Consider the following 20,054-nt stretch of genomic DNA (forward strand, 5'->3'; position numbering starts at 1 on the left):
ATGGGAAGACAATATTAAGATGGATCTCGGTGCTGGAGTGAGGTGCTGAACTCCAAACCAATAATAACAACATTTGTACGAAATAGGTCTGCTTCATTCTAAAAGGTATAAATTCGTCGAATTACTTCTATTTAATACAGGGCCGTGCCGTGAAGGGGGGGGGGGGGAGGGCGAAGTAAGAGGGCGAAAAATTCGGGAGAAAAAGGAAAAAAGATAGGAAAAATTGCTTGGAATATATGTATGGGGGCGCCGTCGTATACTCTCGCCCCGGGCGCTGATTTTCCACAGCACGGCCCTGATTCAATATAATGCCTAGGTATATAAGGAATTTCAAGTGCTGTTTAGAGGGAGCCGGTTACGCCTATACATCTTCTAGACCAGGGTGTTTCACATTGTTGCCTATACATTATATGCAATATTTTAAATTTTAAGTAGCTCTAAGAATTCATCGCGTACCCCTGAGGTACATATTCACCAGTTTGAAGCCTATGCTCTAGAGAATTGTAGCGTGATATTGTTACTGATTTTGGATATTTTTTTTGTAATCCTTAAAACGTCATTGCGTCTTACCGGCTGACTACAAACGTTAAATCTTATAGTTTAGACCAGGGACGGCACCAGAAACGCTTGATGGGGTGGGCGGAAAGAGGCGGACCTAGTTGCTGGGTGGGCAGACAATGAAAATGAGAACTGGACAATGTAGACATTTTTTGACAATAATTAAGTTTCAATTTTTATACTCTTTGGCTAGTTAAGGCTCTGAACGAAATAGGGGAGGAACAAGGATGTGGAAAATAGCTGTCTTGGCCTTATAGAAATACAATTCCGGCATTTGCCTGGTGAGACTAAAGAAATACAGGACTTAGGACGGGCTGCGGGAGTTGGTGGCTATATGCTCGACCTATCGAATTACGCATGGCAGACACACTACCAGTTTGTTTAAACCAGCGTTTCCCAACCGGTGTGCCGCGAGGAAATCGAAACACAATTATTAATTCTATAGCTACCAAATTGCAAAACATAGGGAAAAATATGTACATTTTAGTATTTCACATTACTATGAATTTCTAGCATGGAAAAAAATTACTGTAATTGTAATATATTATTCTACATCTATTACTGTGTAGCAGACAGTATTTCGGCTCATACACATTTCCACGTTTAGCTGCTATGTTATGCTTCAATTGAGAGTCATACTAACACCGAGAAATAGAAGCACTTGTACGGTAAGCGTCAAGTGAACGTTCGTAGAACACTCATTCGCACGTGAATGACAGAACAACACTTTGTTCAACAGCTGTGTTTTGACATCGACGCATCGCAAGCTGTGTGATTGCAATAATATGCACCGGTTTTGGTTAAAACAGCAAAGTTAAAAGTACAAGACATTTGTTTGTTCGTTCGTTCGTTATTTAGTGATCTTCGTTCTTAGTGAAAGGTTGGATACAGTTTTCGAAAAAGAAAGCGTATTTTTAGAAATCTGAGTTCTGTATTTTATTGCAATTGTTTTCTATTTTAAAATTAGAATAAAAATAAGCACAATGAATTAGCATAGGGGAAAATCAGTAATCGAGCTTTCATCTCTGTGGAGGAGGAGATCAGTAATCACAGAAAAAAAAATTACCATGGTATTTTATATCTGCAAATAATAATAACAATAATATCTATGAGTGTGCCGCAAGAATTCAAGTTACACCCGTAGTGTACCGCAAGTTGAAAAAGGTTGGGAAACGCTGGTTTAAACAATAATAACGGTATGTACTGTGTAGTCGATGAAGTTCAAGACAGCTTTACTTCCTCTCCCTCCAAGAATGCATATGAATGCATAGAAATAAAAGAAGGTTCAAACAACACAGAATAACAGATAATACTATGCCTTTCGTTAATAACGTAAAATACACATTAAGTAGGTAAAGTAAAACAAGATTTTTTTATGTAATATCTATATGCAACAGCAAAGATCTGTCACTAAAAGAATGGGGAAATTCAACAGCATGATTGTTTAATCATACGGTACACAGATATCTTTGAAGCTGAAACTCAAGTTCAGCAACTCAAGCAATATATATTTACATTACATTAAATATGCAGGAAATATTACATTAAATACGCAGGAAGCAGGAAATTTACATTAATAACAATACTAATAATGCATAAAACAATAAAAATCACATATATGTCAATAACTGAAATTCAAGTAGAGATATCAAGTAACAAAAGTTTTTTTTTTTTTTTTTTGTTTCATGCGTCTGCGGCAATTAGGAGTGATTATTTTTACGTTTTTTTTCTAACCCTACGAAATCGGTTTAAATGGCTTCGTAGTTCACGAGATGCTGGAATTTAAAGCCCGTGTAATTTAAAGGTTAATCACAACTTTTGGCATCATTATATTACTAGAAGTATCTGTCTTAAAATCATTGTTCGTGGCAGAGTTAAACAGAGTCCTAGAACCTATTACATTACAATCGAAAGTAATACCTATTGCTTTTGAAGTACAGGATGTCACCTTTATTACTCTACTTCTGTTGGGGTGGGCGGATGGGTGGGCGAGGCCATCCATCGGGTGGGCGGTCGCCCACCCCTGCCCACCCTTAATGCCGTCCCTGGTTTAGACTAGTGGTGGGCACAAAAACTGGTTTTTTGGTTTTCGGTTTTTAGGAAAACCGAAACCGGTTATTAAGAATGTTCAAAAAGCCGGTTTTCACCGAAGTTAGTTTCGGTTTTCTCCCAAACCGGTTCGATTTTTCCCCGAATCCGGTTTCGGTGTTCTTCAAAACCAGTTCCGTTTTTTTCCAAAATTGGTTCTATTTCTGAGCAGAATAGTATTTCGTTGTTCTCAAGAAACCGATTCCGTTTGCACAGAAATAGTTGTATGTGGTTTCCGAAAGTTTTCACCGAAACCAGTTTCGGTGAAAGCTGAACTGGTTTTAAAGAAAAACGAAATCGGTTCCGTTGAAAAACCGAAATTTCGGTTTTTCGGATTTCGGTTTTTCTTGAAATCGGTTTCTCGTTTTTATAAAAAACGGTTGTGCCCATCCCTAGTTTAGACATGCATATTTGACTATTGAAACAGTGAGAGTTACTATTAGTGACACTAGATGACTATACATGTAAAATTGTAAAATATACAACGCGTTGTCGCTGAAAAGCAGAAAGAAGCAATTTTATTTTACCAGCCAAATTTTCTTTTAAAAATATTGTTCTAGTCCCAGTTGCTGCTAACAGCAAATTTATGGTAAAATTTCTAGTGTTGTCGATATAAATATTCTTTCAAAGGAAAGGAAAATACGAATTTAGGCTATTTATAAATAAATTAATTTTTCTTTCAATAAATAAGTTGAATTTTAGGGTGTCTTAAAACCTTATAAAGATTAGAACGAGTTCTTGTCAAATGACTTCACCCTTATCTACTTGCTTATTTTCTTCTGCCATCTACTTAAGCCGAGTTTCGACCATTATTTAGTACTGTTGATCAATTTTTATAGTACTAAATAATGGGTACAGCGTTCACCTCCCGTGCTTGGGGTCCCTCGTTCGATCCTAGCCCTCACCAAGTGAACTTTGTGGTGGACAAACACCGTGTGCGTGGGTTTCCTCGGGATTCTCCCGTTTCCTCCCACTTTCTTCATTCCACCATTTCATTCATTATTCATCATCACCGTCTCCTTCAGCCTAACCGGCATAATCGTGGGACGTAAAAGTCAAAGATTTCATTTAATTTTTTCATGAACGTGAATAGGCCGCAGACTTCCATAACCCTCATCGTCGCATTTACAGCCATCATCTATAGCGCATAATTTCATTACTGCACTCCCTCATTTACACTAACAGGGTTCCAAGTGTCTACACCTGATTTGAGTAGCCCCAGAGCAGAAGATGAACGCCCTCGTTCAAACTAGTGTTTTGCTTACTGCACTTTTCACTTCATCAGTTACGTCATATGCTCTCATAACATTATTATGCCTGAATAACAAGCATAAATAAATGTAATAAATCCTGAAACCATCTCAAATTCCTTATTTACTATTAATTTTGATGTCACTGGCCCAAGAGAAGGCGTAACCTTCTGTGGCCCATCCATCTTAGGATGGGCATGAAACTGCACTTACAAAAAAAAATTCTTATGATACTTGACAACGTAAACTTTTTCGTCGCATGGAACAACATTAAAGAGAATCTGCTATTTGATTTAATAATAATAATAATAATAAGAAGAAGAAGAAGAAGAAGATAAGGTATGAAGGTCAATGAATAACTGCTAAATACATAAAATAATAATTACGTATATGTATTGGTAAGAACTGATATAAATGTTTGTATCTGACACACGAAGAGTATGACCAAAAGAAATGTATTTACGTTCAACTAAAAAGCACATAGGAAGTCATAAAGTGCGAAAGAAACTGAGCTACTGCCAAAAGAGAGCTTTATTACGCACTGAGGGCCAGGAACATCACATCACATAAAGAAAAGTTTAGGTGTAGAGGTAGGGGTCGAGTAACAAAGGTAATACTATTAATTTTCTAATATCTGTCTTCCTAGGTGACCCTTCACACTAGCCGGGCGTTTGCAACTCCGGCTGTGACCTAATATTTGAATAAATGTACAAATACAATACAAGCAATTGGCCTCTTCACATAATTCAAGGAAAGGTGGGACCACACTGAGATAAAAATGAACGTGGCGTACATAAAAAGGGAGGTTACATGAGTAATTCCTGTAGTTTTTGCACTTAACATACAGCAGACGTAATTATAACTGAAAACGCATGTTTTATAATACTTTCCGTATAAGTGTTCCATCTATACGTATTTTCCGTATGAAACAATGTAGGCGGTCAGGATCTCACATACAAATGGACGTATATAACATATAGCTGAGGAATGTAACATAAGTATATGCAATGTGATATATGGAAAACTGTTTGCTGTCAGACAACCTGCAATGCCATGATGTAAAATCTAAGGGCAGTGCGTATGTAGTATATGGATAACATATGCTTCGTACTGATTTCTGTAGAAAGCAAGGGAATTCCGTATATTGGTACAACATACAGCTGTTCGGAGAATGGATTTTTGTCAGTGCACACACGGATCTTTGTGTTAGAGTCCTCCGTGCAAACGATCATAGGACAGAGAAACGAGACACCATGTAGAATATGCTTTTACACATTATGCTTAAGACGCCCGTCTGAATATTGGACAAGAGGAAAAACGAAATTTTTCAGTTTTACGTCTCACACTTAGGCCGGGCAGGCTAAAGCAGACGGTAACGATGAACGTTAATAGAAATGGTGGAATGAAGAAGGTGGAAGAACGTTTAGGAAACATACACACCCGACGTTTATCCACTACAAAACCCATTTGGACGTGAACTGGGATCGAATTAGGCATATCACGCACCAAAGATGAACGCTCTTCCATTTTTTTTTAAAAAAAGTTAACTGACTTACTGAACTTCCTCACCAACTTAATTTACCTAATGACTACTATTTTAACTTCAGTTTATATTTTTTATACCATTAATCGTTTTTCTTTCAAGATCTGGGACATAAATACAGAAACATCTAGGACAGTTGACATTCCAAAAGCTCTTCGCCCGGGAGTCGAACCCGGGACCACATACACCAAAGGTAGACGTGCCAACCTCTAGACCGGAGGAAGAGCCCCACTGAGCATTTGGGCACGAAAGCAAGTGTTGAAAATTTTTTAGAATGTTGAATAACTTGAAAACCGAAACGAAATACTATTAAATTCCCTGTCATAATGATTTAGATCAATGTTTAAGTTAAGGTAAATATAACGTAAGATAGATAAAACATTGACAAATAAAATGCACATCAATTTATGTCTATTACATTATAAGTATTTAGGTAATGAAGCAATTTTTCTTAGATGGGCCTTATTTCCCGCAAGTGCCTTATAGCTTACCGTTCACCACCGACGCTATATGAAACGTGGGCTTACGGCTTAACGTGCTATCCGAACTACATGAACTCCCACCGGGAATCGAACCCAGTTTCTAATACGAGGCAAAAATGAAAAAATTGAAATGAAATCTTTGAGTTTTACGTCCCACGGTTATGCCGGTTAGGCTAAAGGAGACGGTGATGATGAGTAATGAATGAAATGGTGGAATGAAGGAAGTGGGAGGAAACGGGAGAACCCCGAGAAAACTCACGCACACGGTGTTTGTCCACCACAAAGTTCACTTGGTGCTGGCTGGGATCGAACCCGGGACCCCAAGCACCAGAGATGAACGCTCTACCACTGAGCCACCGCGGCCCGCTTAATACGAGGCGTCCATAATATCAAAATGCAATAACTATGAAAAGGGATATAAGTAGAAACATGCAGTGTTTAAACCACTTTATCTATACTGACAGAACTGATATCTAACAACTTACCAAGAACATTTCAGATTTTGATACCATCTTATTAATCAACTCCCATATTTAAAAAAAAAAACAATTAATTACAAATAGGCTTATTCAATAAATTAATCGACCACACGTCTCGTTTCGTGCAAGGCCGCGGTGGCTCAATGATAGAGCGTTCACAGTACAGAGGATCACACACAACGTACCTTTATGAATGAATGGGATATTGATGGTCACCACTGAAGCCACCGTTATCCATTAAGATAGTAATGGATTCATCCCATTAACATACTAGCTACTGAAAAAAACAATTCAAAAATATCATTTGTTGAACGGTTATTGTAAGGAGTAACGGAAGGACCTAAGTCTCCGTTACCCGTAGAGATCTTTTGTTTAAGAGTTAACGAATGAACGTACGAACATACTATTATTATAATCTTATAAGACAGATTAGCATGATGCTAATAACATTAAAATCTTATAAGGCTCATCAGCGTGATCCTAATAACATCACAATCTTATAAGTTTCACTAGCATAATCCTAATAACATTACAATTTTGTAAGGTTCACTATTGTAATTCTAATAGCATTACAATCTTATAAGGTTTGCTGTAGTACTACTAATAACATTACAATCTTGTAAGGTTCACTATTGTAATTCTAATAGCATTACAATCTTATAAGGTTTGCTGTAGTACTACTAATAACATTACAATCTTGTAAGGTTCACTATTGTAATTCTAATAGCATTACAATCTTATAAGGTTTGCTATAGTACTACTAATAACATTACAATCTTGTAAGGTTCACTATTGTAATTCTAATAGCATTACAATCTTATAAGGTTTGCTGTAGTACTACTAATAACATTACAATCTTGTAAGGTTCACTATTGTAATTCTAATAGCATTACAATCTTATAAGGTTTGCTATAGTACTACTAATAACATTACAATCTTGTAAGGTTCACTATTGTAATTCTAATAGCATTACAATCTTATAAGGTTTGCTGTAGTACTACTAATAGCATTACAATCTTGTAAGGTTCACTATTGTAATTCTAATAGCATTACAATCTTATAAGGTTTGCTGTAGTACTACTAATAACATTACAATCTTGTAAGGTTCACTATTGTAATTCTAATAGCATTACAATCTTATAAGGTTTGCTGTAGTACTACTAATAACATTACAATCTTGTAAGGTTCACTATTGTAATTCTAATAGCATTACAATCTTATAAGGTTTGCTATAGTACTACTAATAACATTACAATCTTGTAAGGTTCACTATTGTAATTCTAATAGCATTACAATCTTATAAGGTTTGCTGTAGTACTACTAATAGCATTACAATCTTGTAAGGTTCACTATTGTAATTCTAATAGCATTACAATCTTATAAGGTTTGCTATAGTACTACTAATAACATTACAATCTTATAACGCCCACTAGCGTGATGCTAATAACATTACAATCTTATAAGGCCCATTAGCGTGATTCTAATAACATTACAATCTTATAACGCCCACTAGCGTGATGCTAATAACATTACAATCTTATAAGGCCCACTAGCGTGATTCTAATAGCATTACAATCTTATAAGGTTTTGCTATAGTACTACTAATAGCATTACAATCTTGTAAGGTTCACTATTGTAATTCTAATAGCATTACAATCTTATAAGGTTTGCTATAGTACTACTAATAACATTACAATCTTATAACGCCCACTAGCGTGATGCTAATAACATTACAATCTTATAAGGCCCATTAGCGTGATTCTAATAACATTACAATCTTATAACGCCCACTAGCGTGATGCTAATAACATTACAATCTTATAAGGCCCACTAGCGTGATTCTAATAGCATTACAATCTTATAAGGTTTTGCTATAGTACTACTAATAACATTACAATCTTGTAAGGTTCACTATTGTAATTCTAATAGCATTACAATCTTATAAGGTTTGCTATAGTACTACTAATAACATTACAATCTTGTAAGGTTGACTATTGTAATTCTAATAGCATTACAATCTTATAAGGTTTGCTATAGTACTACTAATAACATTACAATCTTGCAAGGTTCACTATTGTAATTCTAATAGCATTACAATCTTATAAGGTTTGCTGTAGTACTACTAATAGCATTACAATCTTGTAAGGTTCACTATTGTAATTCTAATAGCATTACAATCTTATAAGGTTTGCTGTAGTACTACTAATAACATTACAATCTTGTAAGGTTCACTATTGTAATTCTAATAGCATTACAATCTTATAAGGTTTGCTATAGTGCTACTAATAAAATTACAATCTTGTAAGGTTCACTATTATAATTCTAATAGCATTACAATCTTATAAGGTTTGCTATAGTACTACTAATAACATTACAATCTTGTAAGGTTCACTATTGTAATTCTAATAGCATTACAATCTTATAAGGTTTGCTATAGTACTACTAATAACATTACAATCTTGTAAGGTTGACTATTGTAATTCTAATAGCATTACAATTTTATAAGGTTTGCTATAGTACTACTAATAACATTACAATTTTATAACGCCCACTAGCGTGATGCTAATAACATTACAATCTTATAAGGCCTATTAGCGTGATTCTAATAACATTACAATCTTATAACGCCCACTAGCGTGATGCTAATAACATTACAATCTTATAAGGCCCACTAGCGTGATTCTAATAACATCACAATTCTATAAAGCTCACCAGCGTGATCCTAATAACATTAGAATATAATAAGGGTGCCTTATGTGATTTTAATAATTCTTGCTTATACTGTTTCCACTCTGATAACTGTCGACAGAGAGAAAAGCATACGGACTAATAGAGAGACTCGTTGTGGCAAAAATTGGAAGGCAAGAAGGGGATGAATTCAGGAGAAACCAGTTAATGGGAAGGCTTTTAATAAAGTTCTGTGATTTGTTCGGGAAGAAACATAGGTACAGTAACTATTCTTAGCTTTCTTTTTGTAGAAATCAAAATGACGGATGACCAACTAAACTATTTTTATAATGTGTGTGTGCTGTGCTACTTCACTGGTCCCCCCATTCAGCATTTGAATGTGTGAGGAGTCTGCAGTTGTTAACCCGATTACACCACAACCTACAGATCTAAATATAGGCTGTTTCCCAGGCAACATGAACGTTCCCAGGAAATTGTGTTCGGAGATTGAACACTAGAGCGGCCATCAAAGGACGGAAGAGCTGCAGGGAAAGGGCATCAAACGAACAAGAAAAGATGAGAAGGACTATTGTTCATTCATTCTGTTTCTTTAAGGCTTCTTTCTTTTATTCAAAGAAATTGTTTAAAAAAATGTTAGTCTCCAATATTAGAAGTTGATCAAAGTTACTGTCCACTTCAGTGGCGGCTTCTCAGGGCAGATATATATGTAAAAGTTGTTTAAAAAATTATCGCTACTAACTAAGGGCGAAAAGCTTACCTACGTACTAATTCTTATACAGGGTGTTCCAAAAATTTGTCCCAGTATTTTGAGAATAGATTCCTCTCACCAAAATAAGAAAAAAAGTTTATTTGGAGCTGTGGTCGGAAGTGCGTAGTTTCATAGTTATAGGGTGTTGAAAACGCGAAAAAAACAAGAACTTTGAAGGCCCATAATGCCACTACTATAGGACCGATCGTAGTCGAGTCAAGACATCACTGAGGAAACAGTATGAGAATTATCCAAATATCCATGTTTCAGATCCTCTGGTACTTGCACAATCATTTTAGAGAGGCTGTTTGGGAGTACTTGATCACTCTCTACTTATCTCTCTAAAAAATTGGTGTGCAAGTACTGGAGTATTCTTAAACATGGATTTTGGATAATTTACATGCCAATTCCTCAGTGATGTCTTGACCCGACTACGATAGGTCTCATAGTAGTGGAGCTATGAGCTTCTAAATTTCACTTGTTTCGCGTTTTCGGCACCCTATAACTCCGAAACTATCCACTTTTGAGCACAAGTCCGTATGAATTTTTTTCTTATTTTGGTGAGAGGAATCTATTCCAAAAATATTGTAACATTTTTGTAACGCCCTGTATAAAGCTTTCTCAAATCGTATGATCTCCGTGACTCACAAACGCCCGGAGTCTACCAAACATATATTCTCACTGCGAACTGAAACCTGCTAACGTAATTCTAATAAAAGTACAATCCATTCTCTCTTTCTGTTACTATATCTATTATTAACCGACCAAAATATGTCTGTGTGTGTGTGTTCACTAATAACCTGGATATAGGTGTACCGATTTTGTTGATTCCTTTTTTGTTTGAAATAGCATACTGTACTTTTCTGGTGATTCCATGAAAACTTCAAAAGTACACTCATCTCCAAAATTATTGTCGCATGTCTATAAATATGTTGCTGTAGAAATATAATTTGATAACGAATTCGTCCAGTATTTCTTATAATGTTAGTATGTGTATAATCGTGAAAGACATGTATGTGACAAATTTCATGTCAAAAGAGCAGTAAATAAGAACAATAATACGAAATTAAAACTTTCTTGTCCATTTAGCAACATTTTGTTTTACTCACTCTAATTTTCGTATTTATAATTCTTTTCCTATGAAATTTACCACAAATATACATTTCCCGATTACATACATAGTATTAGCATTAAAAGTAGCAAGCAAAACCATTATTAAATTATATTCTTACAAGAAGACAGTAATAGATATGCGACAATCATTTTGGACATGAGTGTACCTAACAATAATCTTCAGAGCTAGACTATGAATTTTTTTCAACAACAGCTGACAGTGTTAATATCTTTTAATTAACCGATTTCACTGTATGTATGTTCACGTAAAATTTCAAGTTAGATGTACCGATTTTGATTCTTTTTTTTCTTTTTAGTTTCAAAGACTATATCGCTTATGAACAAGTTCCAACAAATTTTCTCATAATCTATTGGATTTAGACCATGAAACTCCTAAATAAATGATAAAGTTAATACCGTGTTTATGTTCGCGTATAATTTCGTAACGCGTAGACCGATTAATATATTTCGTCACTTATATTTCGTAGGTTGTCCTATTTTATAGAAAGTTATTGTTCACCCTATCTTTAGTTTCTGGTATCTAACTATACTATTGTGTTAACGAAAAAAATGGAAGAAAATTAAATACACTTTAAAGAAAATAACGGACTTCAAAATCGCACTAAAAAACTAGAAAATAATGAAAGTGCTGAAAAAGCAGAAGAAAATAATAATAAAGCTTTTAAATGCAGAAAATAATAATACAGTAATAATAAAAAAGTGCTTAAAAGCAGAAAATAGTAAAGTAAGAAAAATAACATAGAAAAGAAACAATATTAACCGACCTCAACGAAAGCGCTAAAAAGTAGAATATAGGGTCTAATAAAAGGGTTTAAATGCAGGAAATAATAATAAATCGCTTAAATGCAGAAAATAATAATAAAACGCTTAGAAGTACATAATAATAATAATAATAATAATAATAATAATAATAATAATAATAATAATAATAATAATAATAATAATAATAATAATAATAATAATAATAATATGCTTAAAAACACGCTTTAAAAGCAGAAAATAATAATAATAAAGCGATTAAAAGTAAGAAATAACTTATTACATCTGTAAAAGATTTTAAAGTCTGATTCTACTTAAATGATTAATGTAAAATTAGTTTGGATGGAATTTTATGATTCATGAATTTGTTTGGCTTGGAATTCAAACTTCACACTTCAAACATTTTATAGATACACTGAGAAAGAAATCGTATGTGGCTTACATAAAGATGTAGGTTACACGTGTAAATCCTGTAATTTGTGGACTTAACGTACACCAAACGTATAACTGAGGAAGTATATTTTATACGTACCTTCTATAAAAGTGTTCCAAATAAACGTACTTTCCGTAAGAACGAAAGAACTATGTATATATAGGCGGTCAGAATCTCACATACAGATAAACGTATGTAACATATAGCTGACGTATGTAACATACGTATATGTATATAATACAAGGAAGAATGTTAGGTGTCGGACATCCTGCGACGGCATGATGTAGTATCTAAGCGGGAAAAGTATGTAGCATATGGATAACGTATGCTTCGTAGTGATTTCCATAGTAAACATAAGGAATCCGTATATTTGTACAACATACTGCTGTCTGGATAATGGATTTTTCTCAGTGTAATAGTAATGAAGATTTTCTGCTTGGGGGCTGCAGTGGCTCAGTGGTAGAGCGTTCACCTCTGGTTCCCTCTGGTTTGTGGTGCCGGGTTCAATACCAGCCCCTGCCAAGTGAACTTTGTGGTGGGCAAACACTGTATGCGTGGGTTTTCTCGGGTTTTTCCCATTTCCTCCCACTTTCTTCATTCCACCATTTCATTCATTTCTCATCATCACCGTCTCCTTTAGCCTAACCGGCATAATCGTGGGACGTAAAACTCAAAGATTTCATTTCATTTTTATTTTCTGTTTTTAAGTGGATTTATTATCATCATTTTCTGTATTTAAGCGCTTTATCGATATTATTTTCTCCTTTGTAGCGCTTTTATTATTGTCTACTTTTTTTTAGCACCTTTGTTGAAGTCGATTAACATTGTTTCTTTTTTATTTTAATTTTCTTTCTTCCAGCTCCTCCCTCCTCTCTTTCTTTCTGGGATCAAAGGTGATCTTCCGATATTATTTAATTTTTAAAGAGGTTCTTTTACCAAAACTCCTTCACATATTTACCTTGTCTGTTCGTGAGTCCAACAAACAAATCATCTCAAGAATGACTTGAGATATCATCAACAATTTTGGCCAGGGTTGTAGAGTGTAAAAAGTTAGGAACCAGGATCGCTGGTGAAGGCGATCCATCCATTAAAAGTACCAGAAGTCAATTGAGGGGTGTAGATGCAAAGTGGCAATCTCCAATTTTTTGAGAAATTGAGTTAGAGATGGGACTGTATTGTTTTAAATGTCCTCTACCGAGCAGTGAAGTCTGTTTGGATCACAACCTACATCCTCCCAGTAAAAACTGAAGGCGAATATCAGAATTTTTGCAAAACTTGCAATCTCCACTACCCGGTGTGGTTCAAAAGTGACAATCTCCACTTCAGCCAATCAGAGGCCCGCTGGCGTCAGACTTAGCATGGCGACCGTGTTGCTTGCCTGGAATAGTTTCGCTAGTTTGTAATGAGTCAACAAGTCTGTACTAGTTCGCTAGTCCACGTTCATTTTCAAAACTTGCAATCTCCAATTTTGAGACAGTAATTACAAAAAATGAGGGACTTTTTCTGGGGAAAATTTATGTTCAACCCTGTAATATTGCCACGATCTACTATGTCAAAAAAGCTGTACGTTAAAATCTTTTGGGGTTTACAGGATATCAATTAATCGCTCGTCCTGAAAAATTCGGCCGAGTGGAGATTGCCACTTTTGCATCTACACCCCTCAATTATTCTCGGTTATCATGTTAATCACTATTTAAAATGAAAATAAATGTTTAAGTTTAAAGTCTCACGCTTACGCTGGCAAAACTAAAAGAAACGGTGATGATTGAGAAATGATTGAAATGAAGAAAGTCGGAGGAAACGGTAGAACCCTGATAAAACCCACGCACAAAATGTTTGTCCACCACAAAGCTCACTTGGCGTGAGCTGAGATCGAACCAAGGACCTCATGCACCAGAGGTGAACGTTCTACCACTGAGTCACCGCGGCTGTTCGATCATTATTGAATAAAAACAGTACTAGATAGCGATAAGTGATTTTCTAAGATCGATTAGCCGTCCAAAGAATATTTTTGATCTCCATTCTTAAAACTCTTCACTATAACCTAAAGTACGAGGGCAATTGGAAAAAGGAACACCATTTAGTTATCAGTGACCTACACTCGCAGATACATTTCATCATACATTATCATATACATTAGAAAAGTACATCACATTAGTTTTCAACATATTCACCATTCAAATTGAAGCAAATGTCATAATTTTTTACAAGTTTGAAAATTCCTTCTACAAAATAAAAAAAAAAAAACTCCCTTCTGGGAATGAAGCCATCCATTAACAGCTTTATGAAGCGCATTGTCATTGTTTTGAAGCGGCGCAACGCAACCCACTATTTCTTGTGCCTGAGGATTGCAGCCGAGTTCACTGCCTGGACGAATGATTACAGATGGACGCCCACTTCTTGTCGCATTGTCCACATCAGTTCGTTCATCTTTAAACATGCGACATGATTCACATACGACACTTTCAGTCATTACGTTTGGTCCGTGAACACAACACAGTTTGCACACTCAGAAATCGTATTACCGAACGTACTTCACATTTGATAGGTTTTTCTATTCGAACATTCATTTTCAATTGTTATAGTTGACGAGTGAACTGTAACACAACCTTCTTCGTCCACTACTCACTGTTTACTGAACTACTGCACACTGCGCCACAGGACTGACGTCACTCTTCCCGGCTGTTTCTCGCACATGCGCAAAGAGAGTTTCTTTCGGAATTGCCCTCGTAATAGAAATCCACCATATCTTCCAACTTAAATATTCATCTATATAGAGCAAATGCGATAAGTAGGGTTGCATAATTTTTTGATACAAAATACGGACCAAAAAAAAATGACGACCCATCCGAGATACGGTGCCCAAACACAGAATAGATATTGAAATTTCTTACCTAAAAATCAGCTTTTTACGTTATCACACAATTGTTTACTATAATACTTAAAACCAGTGGCTGCGATTGGACGTTAAAAGTGGGGGGGGGGGGCAAGACATGATCTGAATATTTGTATATCAATGTTAATATACAAATTTCCCTGGTTGAAACTACATACGTTAATAGGCCATTGCAGAAAAGTGGGGGGCAACTGCCCCCCTTTGCCCCCCCTAATCGCCGCCCATGCTTAAAACCCAAATGGAAACTAACATGTTTTATATTTTTTTTTCATTAACACAAATATATCTAATAAATCATGTCATTCGATTACCTATATTAAATCTAACCAAAACAACTCTGGAATGGATAAATGAGACACTTTTTTAAAAACATAAGCTACTTTATTAATGGTTTGTCCTACCTAAAGCATAACTTATATTTTAGTTACTTTATTGATAGTAACTAAAATATGTTATATGATGAAAACATTATTCTTTTCACCCGAGATAGCGATTCCCAACTCGGAAATTTTCAGACAGCTCCAAAAACTGTCAAATACGGACATTTTCCTATTTCATGTTTTGTACGATATGGACACGGACCGAAAAATACAAACAGTCGGTACAATAAACGGACATATGGCAACCCTAGCGATAAGAAAAATAGAAACAATAGAATATGTAATTGCTAATTGGAATAGAATAATATTATCTAATCTTCAACAAATATGGGAAAGTGATAGATCTGGACAAAGTTAATATGCATATATAAAATATTATGGTGGTTTCTGAGTTATGGGTCATGAAAATAACATTTATACATATAATAAAGATTTGGTAAGATCATGGAGGATCTGGAATAAAGGAACTTACAAGCAAAGAATTCCCTTTGATAATAAATTATGTTTAAAATATATCTTTCTCACTTTTCTATGTAACAAAGTCTTCACTTAATAATAATTTCATTATTTATGTTTTGATTTAATGTTTGCTTTTTTTTATCTTTCAGCATGCTGGGTGGTGTGGCGGGTAGGCACATGAGCACTCGTCGTAGGGGCAGCTCGCCTGGGGTCGGGCTGATGAGGGGACAAGACGAGTGGCGTTCGCCCAGTCCGTGCCCCCGCCGGCCAAGCCTACTTCCAGAGCCGACCCCTGCCGAGGCTACGGCGCCGACCCACCGACACGTTCGACTATCAGTGCCCGAGCTGCCTTCCCCTGGTTTCCAGCCACGACTGACGAGACGCCGAGCTGTCACCACCTCAGACCATAAATCCTGTGCCTTGGTTCAGACAAGAATGAAACTAGGGGATATCATGTAAGTACTGAATATTTATTTATATTCAAATTTTGACGTCATCTTTCTCGTCGTCCCATGCTTGAAAATAGTTCCGTTGGATTCAACACCCTGAAACAGGGTCGGATCCAGGGAGCGATTGCCACTTCACTAGAAGAGGAAACTTTGTTATATTAAAATTTAAATAAAACCCATCCCAGAGTTTGGAGCTCATAAAAGTAGCTCTAAGTAGCAGCATTGCAACCCACCGCCTCCCCCCTTCCAGAAGTCCGTTCTGGATCCGCCTCTGCCCTGAAATTAGTATAAAAAGCATAATTATACTCCGTATCTCCCGAATTGGCGTATGGCATCAGCCAATAAGCCATCCGCCACTGAATGTTTAGTAACACCGCACTGCGAGCTTATTGGCTGATGCCATACGCCAATTCGAGTGACGCGGAGTATAGAAACGTATCTAAGCGTGAGTACGTTTTACTAGTGGCGATTCTGTATTGAAAAATGTTCCGTATTTTTCATCATCATTTTCATAAGGGGCCACAATGGACATGTATCTACCCTTAGATGTGTGCAACACTTCAGATTGCCAAAGAACCGCTTTGGAAAGAGGGCACCACATGTCATTGTTCGGACGGTGAGGACACCAGAAAATATTGAACAAGTAAGGGAAATTGTCCCAATGAACCCACGCCGTTCTGCTGGCTAGAATACTGTAGCGTAGAAAACTTAGGATCTCTGGGTACGACGGATGTTACACCTTCATTTCAAATTTCATCTTTACTAGATATCGATTGTGGAGGAGCTGCATGGTGATGATTATATCCAGAGTGAAAGATGTTCAGGAAGAAAGCTGGAATTGTCGGAAGAAACTATGATATCTGATAAGTGCCGAAGCACATTTCCGTTCTAATGAATGTGTTAACAAGCAAAACTTTCGATATTGTTCACCGGCAAACCTAATAGGAGCTTCATGGATGGCCACTTCGAGTGACATTGTAGTGTAGAGTAACAGCATTTAGGGTCGTCGGTCCGTATTTCTTCGAAATTGAAGATGAGGAACGTATGACTGTGAACCCTGGTCGCTATATCATAATGATGAAAGATTTGTTCAACCACAACCTCGTCGGAGTATGAAGATGAACTTCCCTACACAAGGCTTTGATACAAGGGCGCCGATTTCTCTGTAAATTTGGGGGGGGGGGGCATTGAGATGCAGAAGGTATATATAAAATATATATATATATATATATATATATATATATATATATATATATATATATATATATATAGATTTTAAGACAAATTGCACTCAAATTATGCCAAATATTGTATATTCATAAATACAATGAGGGGATCCACATGAGCTTTGGGGGGCCCAGGCCCTCTCGCCCGCCTAGGATCGGCGCCCTTGCTTTGTTCCACTTGTTTTTGGTCGTAATTATTAACTGTTCCTTATGTTTTCTCTCCGAAGGCCTTAAGTAAAATAAAATTATCATATAAAATGGAAATTTTTAGTAACAGACCTTCGTTGTCTTTCTAATTTTCAGGTAGGTAGCTCCCGTCGTACGAATTCAAGAGCATATAAAGCCTGTGACAAACATCTTGGCATTTCAGCTAAACGAATAAAACGCAAGCTCTGACGCGATGTTGCCGAGTGCTAAGGGGTATGGCTATGGCTAGGCAGACGAACTACAGCGCGATCATGTGGCAGAGGATAGACGTGGATGTGTACAAAATAAACATGGCAATACCGCTGTACTCTCATTTGCTAGCAGCATTTAAAGGGAACTTGGAGCGCCGCCTTCAAATGCCAAGATGTTTGTCACGTCGTTTAGTTTCACTTCAGGTGTATACATGTGATACTTTCTATCTTGCTAACTACTGGCCGGATCTGAACGAAATTTGGTGAAGTAATCCGGCAACAGAGGATATGTTCCACAGTTTTGCACACGGGAAGCTTCTGAGTTTGGTTCACCAAATGTGTTCCGTTTGTTTATTATTTCGTGAGGGAAATTTGTCCCTTTCATAGCTTTAATAAAAAAGTGATACTGCTTCAGGTTGTTATGAGCGAACGAATGACACAATTAAACCAATGTTCTCGGGATTGCTGCCAGAGTGAGTGTTGCTGTGCTGAGCTTTCGTTACCATACAGCGGCAACATCTTCAGAGCTATGTGTTGAAGTGTGCTGGTCGTACAGATTATATTGTGGTCTTTGAAAATCGCTGTGTTCCTATTGGTTGTTTTTGTTGGCCAATGGCGTGCTGTGATTTTGCTGGTGGAAACTGCTATCTGATTGGCTGATGGTTCTTTTCGTACTGAGAAGCTGGATCCAGATGTCAGGTAGATGATAATCTTCGTCTCTGTTGATGGATGGCTTGTATGTACGGATGAATAGAGATTCATGTATTTTCCTGTTCCAGAACTGTTTGCTTTTCTTTAGTACTTCAATTTGGTCCCACATGACCGTATGATTGTATTGTATGCAGTGTTCGGCTATTGCAGATTTTTCAGGTTGTTTAAGTCTGGTGTGTCGCTGGTGTTCTTTCATTCTGTCTTCCATGTTTCTTCCTGTTTCACCTATGTAAGTAGCGTTACATTCACAGGTGATCCTATAGATGCCTGGTGTCTTTAATCCCAATGAGTCTTTTGCACTCGGTAGTAAACTCCTGATCTTCGGTGGAGGGCAGTGTACAGTATTGATGTTGAATTTCTTCAATAGTCTTGCTAGTTGGTTGGAGATTTTTTCCCATATATGGAATAAGTGCAATATTTTCCTTGTCTTCCGTGTTGTCCTCTTTTGTGGTGCAATTTCTGCTGCTGTATTTTCTCATGGCTATGTGTATCTGTTTCGACGAATATCTGTTGAATTTGAATACCGTTTCCAGGTGAGACAGTTCTGTAAAATGGCCCCATGGCAGACAGAAACTCGACGAATTCCTGCAGCATCTGAATTCTATACACCGCAACATTCAATTCACAATGGAAACAGAAACAGAAGGAAGACTCCCGTTCCTGGACGCACTCGTATACAAGAAACCAGATGGAAGTCTAGGTCATTCAATCTACAGGAAACCCACACACACTGATCTCTACCTCGATGCGACCAGTTTTCATCATCCTGCACAGAAGATGGGGGTGTTAAATACTCTAATACACAGAGCATATCAAATAGCAGATCCAGATAATATAAACACAGAACTGTCTCACCTGTAAACGGTATTCAAATTCAACAGATATTCGTCGAAACAGATACACATAGCCATGAGAAAATACAGCAGCAGAAATTGCACCACAAAAGAGGACAACACGGAAGACAAGGAAAATATTGCACTTATTCCATATATGGGAAAAAATCTCCAACCAACTAGCAAGACTATTGAAGAAATTCAACATCAATACTGTACACTGCCCTCCACCGAAGATCAGGAGTTTACTACCGAGTGCAAAAGACTCATTGGGATTAAAGACACCAGGCATCTATAGGATCACCTGTGAATGTAACGCTACTTACATAGGTGAAACAGGAAGAAACATGGAAGACAGAATGAAAGAACACCAGCGACACACCAGACTTAAACAACCTGAAAAATCTGCAATAGCCGAACACTGCATACAATACAATCATACGGTCATGTGGGACCAAATTGAAGTACTAAAGAAAAGCAAACAGTTCTGGAACAGGAAAATACATGAATCTCTATTCATCCGTACATACAAGCCATCCA

The 20,054-nt window shown here is 36.6% G+C and overlaps 1 protein-coding gene across 14 annotated transcripts in view; it reads left to right on the top strand.

Annotated features, from left to right (window-relative positions):
- The window catches only part of cac (calcium voltage-gated channel subunit cacophony), a 1,271,727-nt gene that overhangs the window by 425,891 nt on the left and 825,782 nt on the right, over positions 1–20,054 (top strand). For all 14 annotated transcript variants that reach the window (XM_081764099.1, XM_081764105.1, XM_081764112.1 and 11 more), the window contains exon 2: positions 16,047–16,352. In XM_081764099.1, the coding sequence (XP_081620225.1) occupies positions 16,048–16,352 (305 nt within the window). In that variant the 5' untranslated portion in view covers position 16,047. The remainder of the gene's footprint in view (positions 1–16,046; positions 16,353–20,054) is intronic.

This window comes from Thermobia domestica, chromosome 7, assembly GCF_964235325.1.
Source record: "Thermobia domestica chromosome 7, izTheDome1.hap1.1, whole genome shotgun sequence".
NCBI lineage: Eukaryota > Metazoa > Arthropoda > Insecta > Zygentoma > Lepismatidae > Thermobia > Thermobia domestica.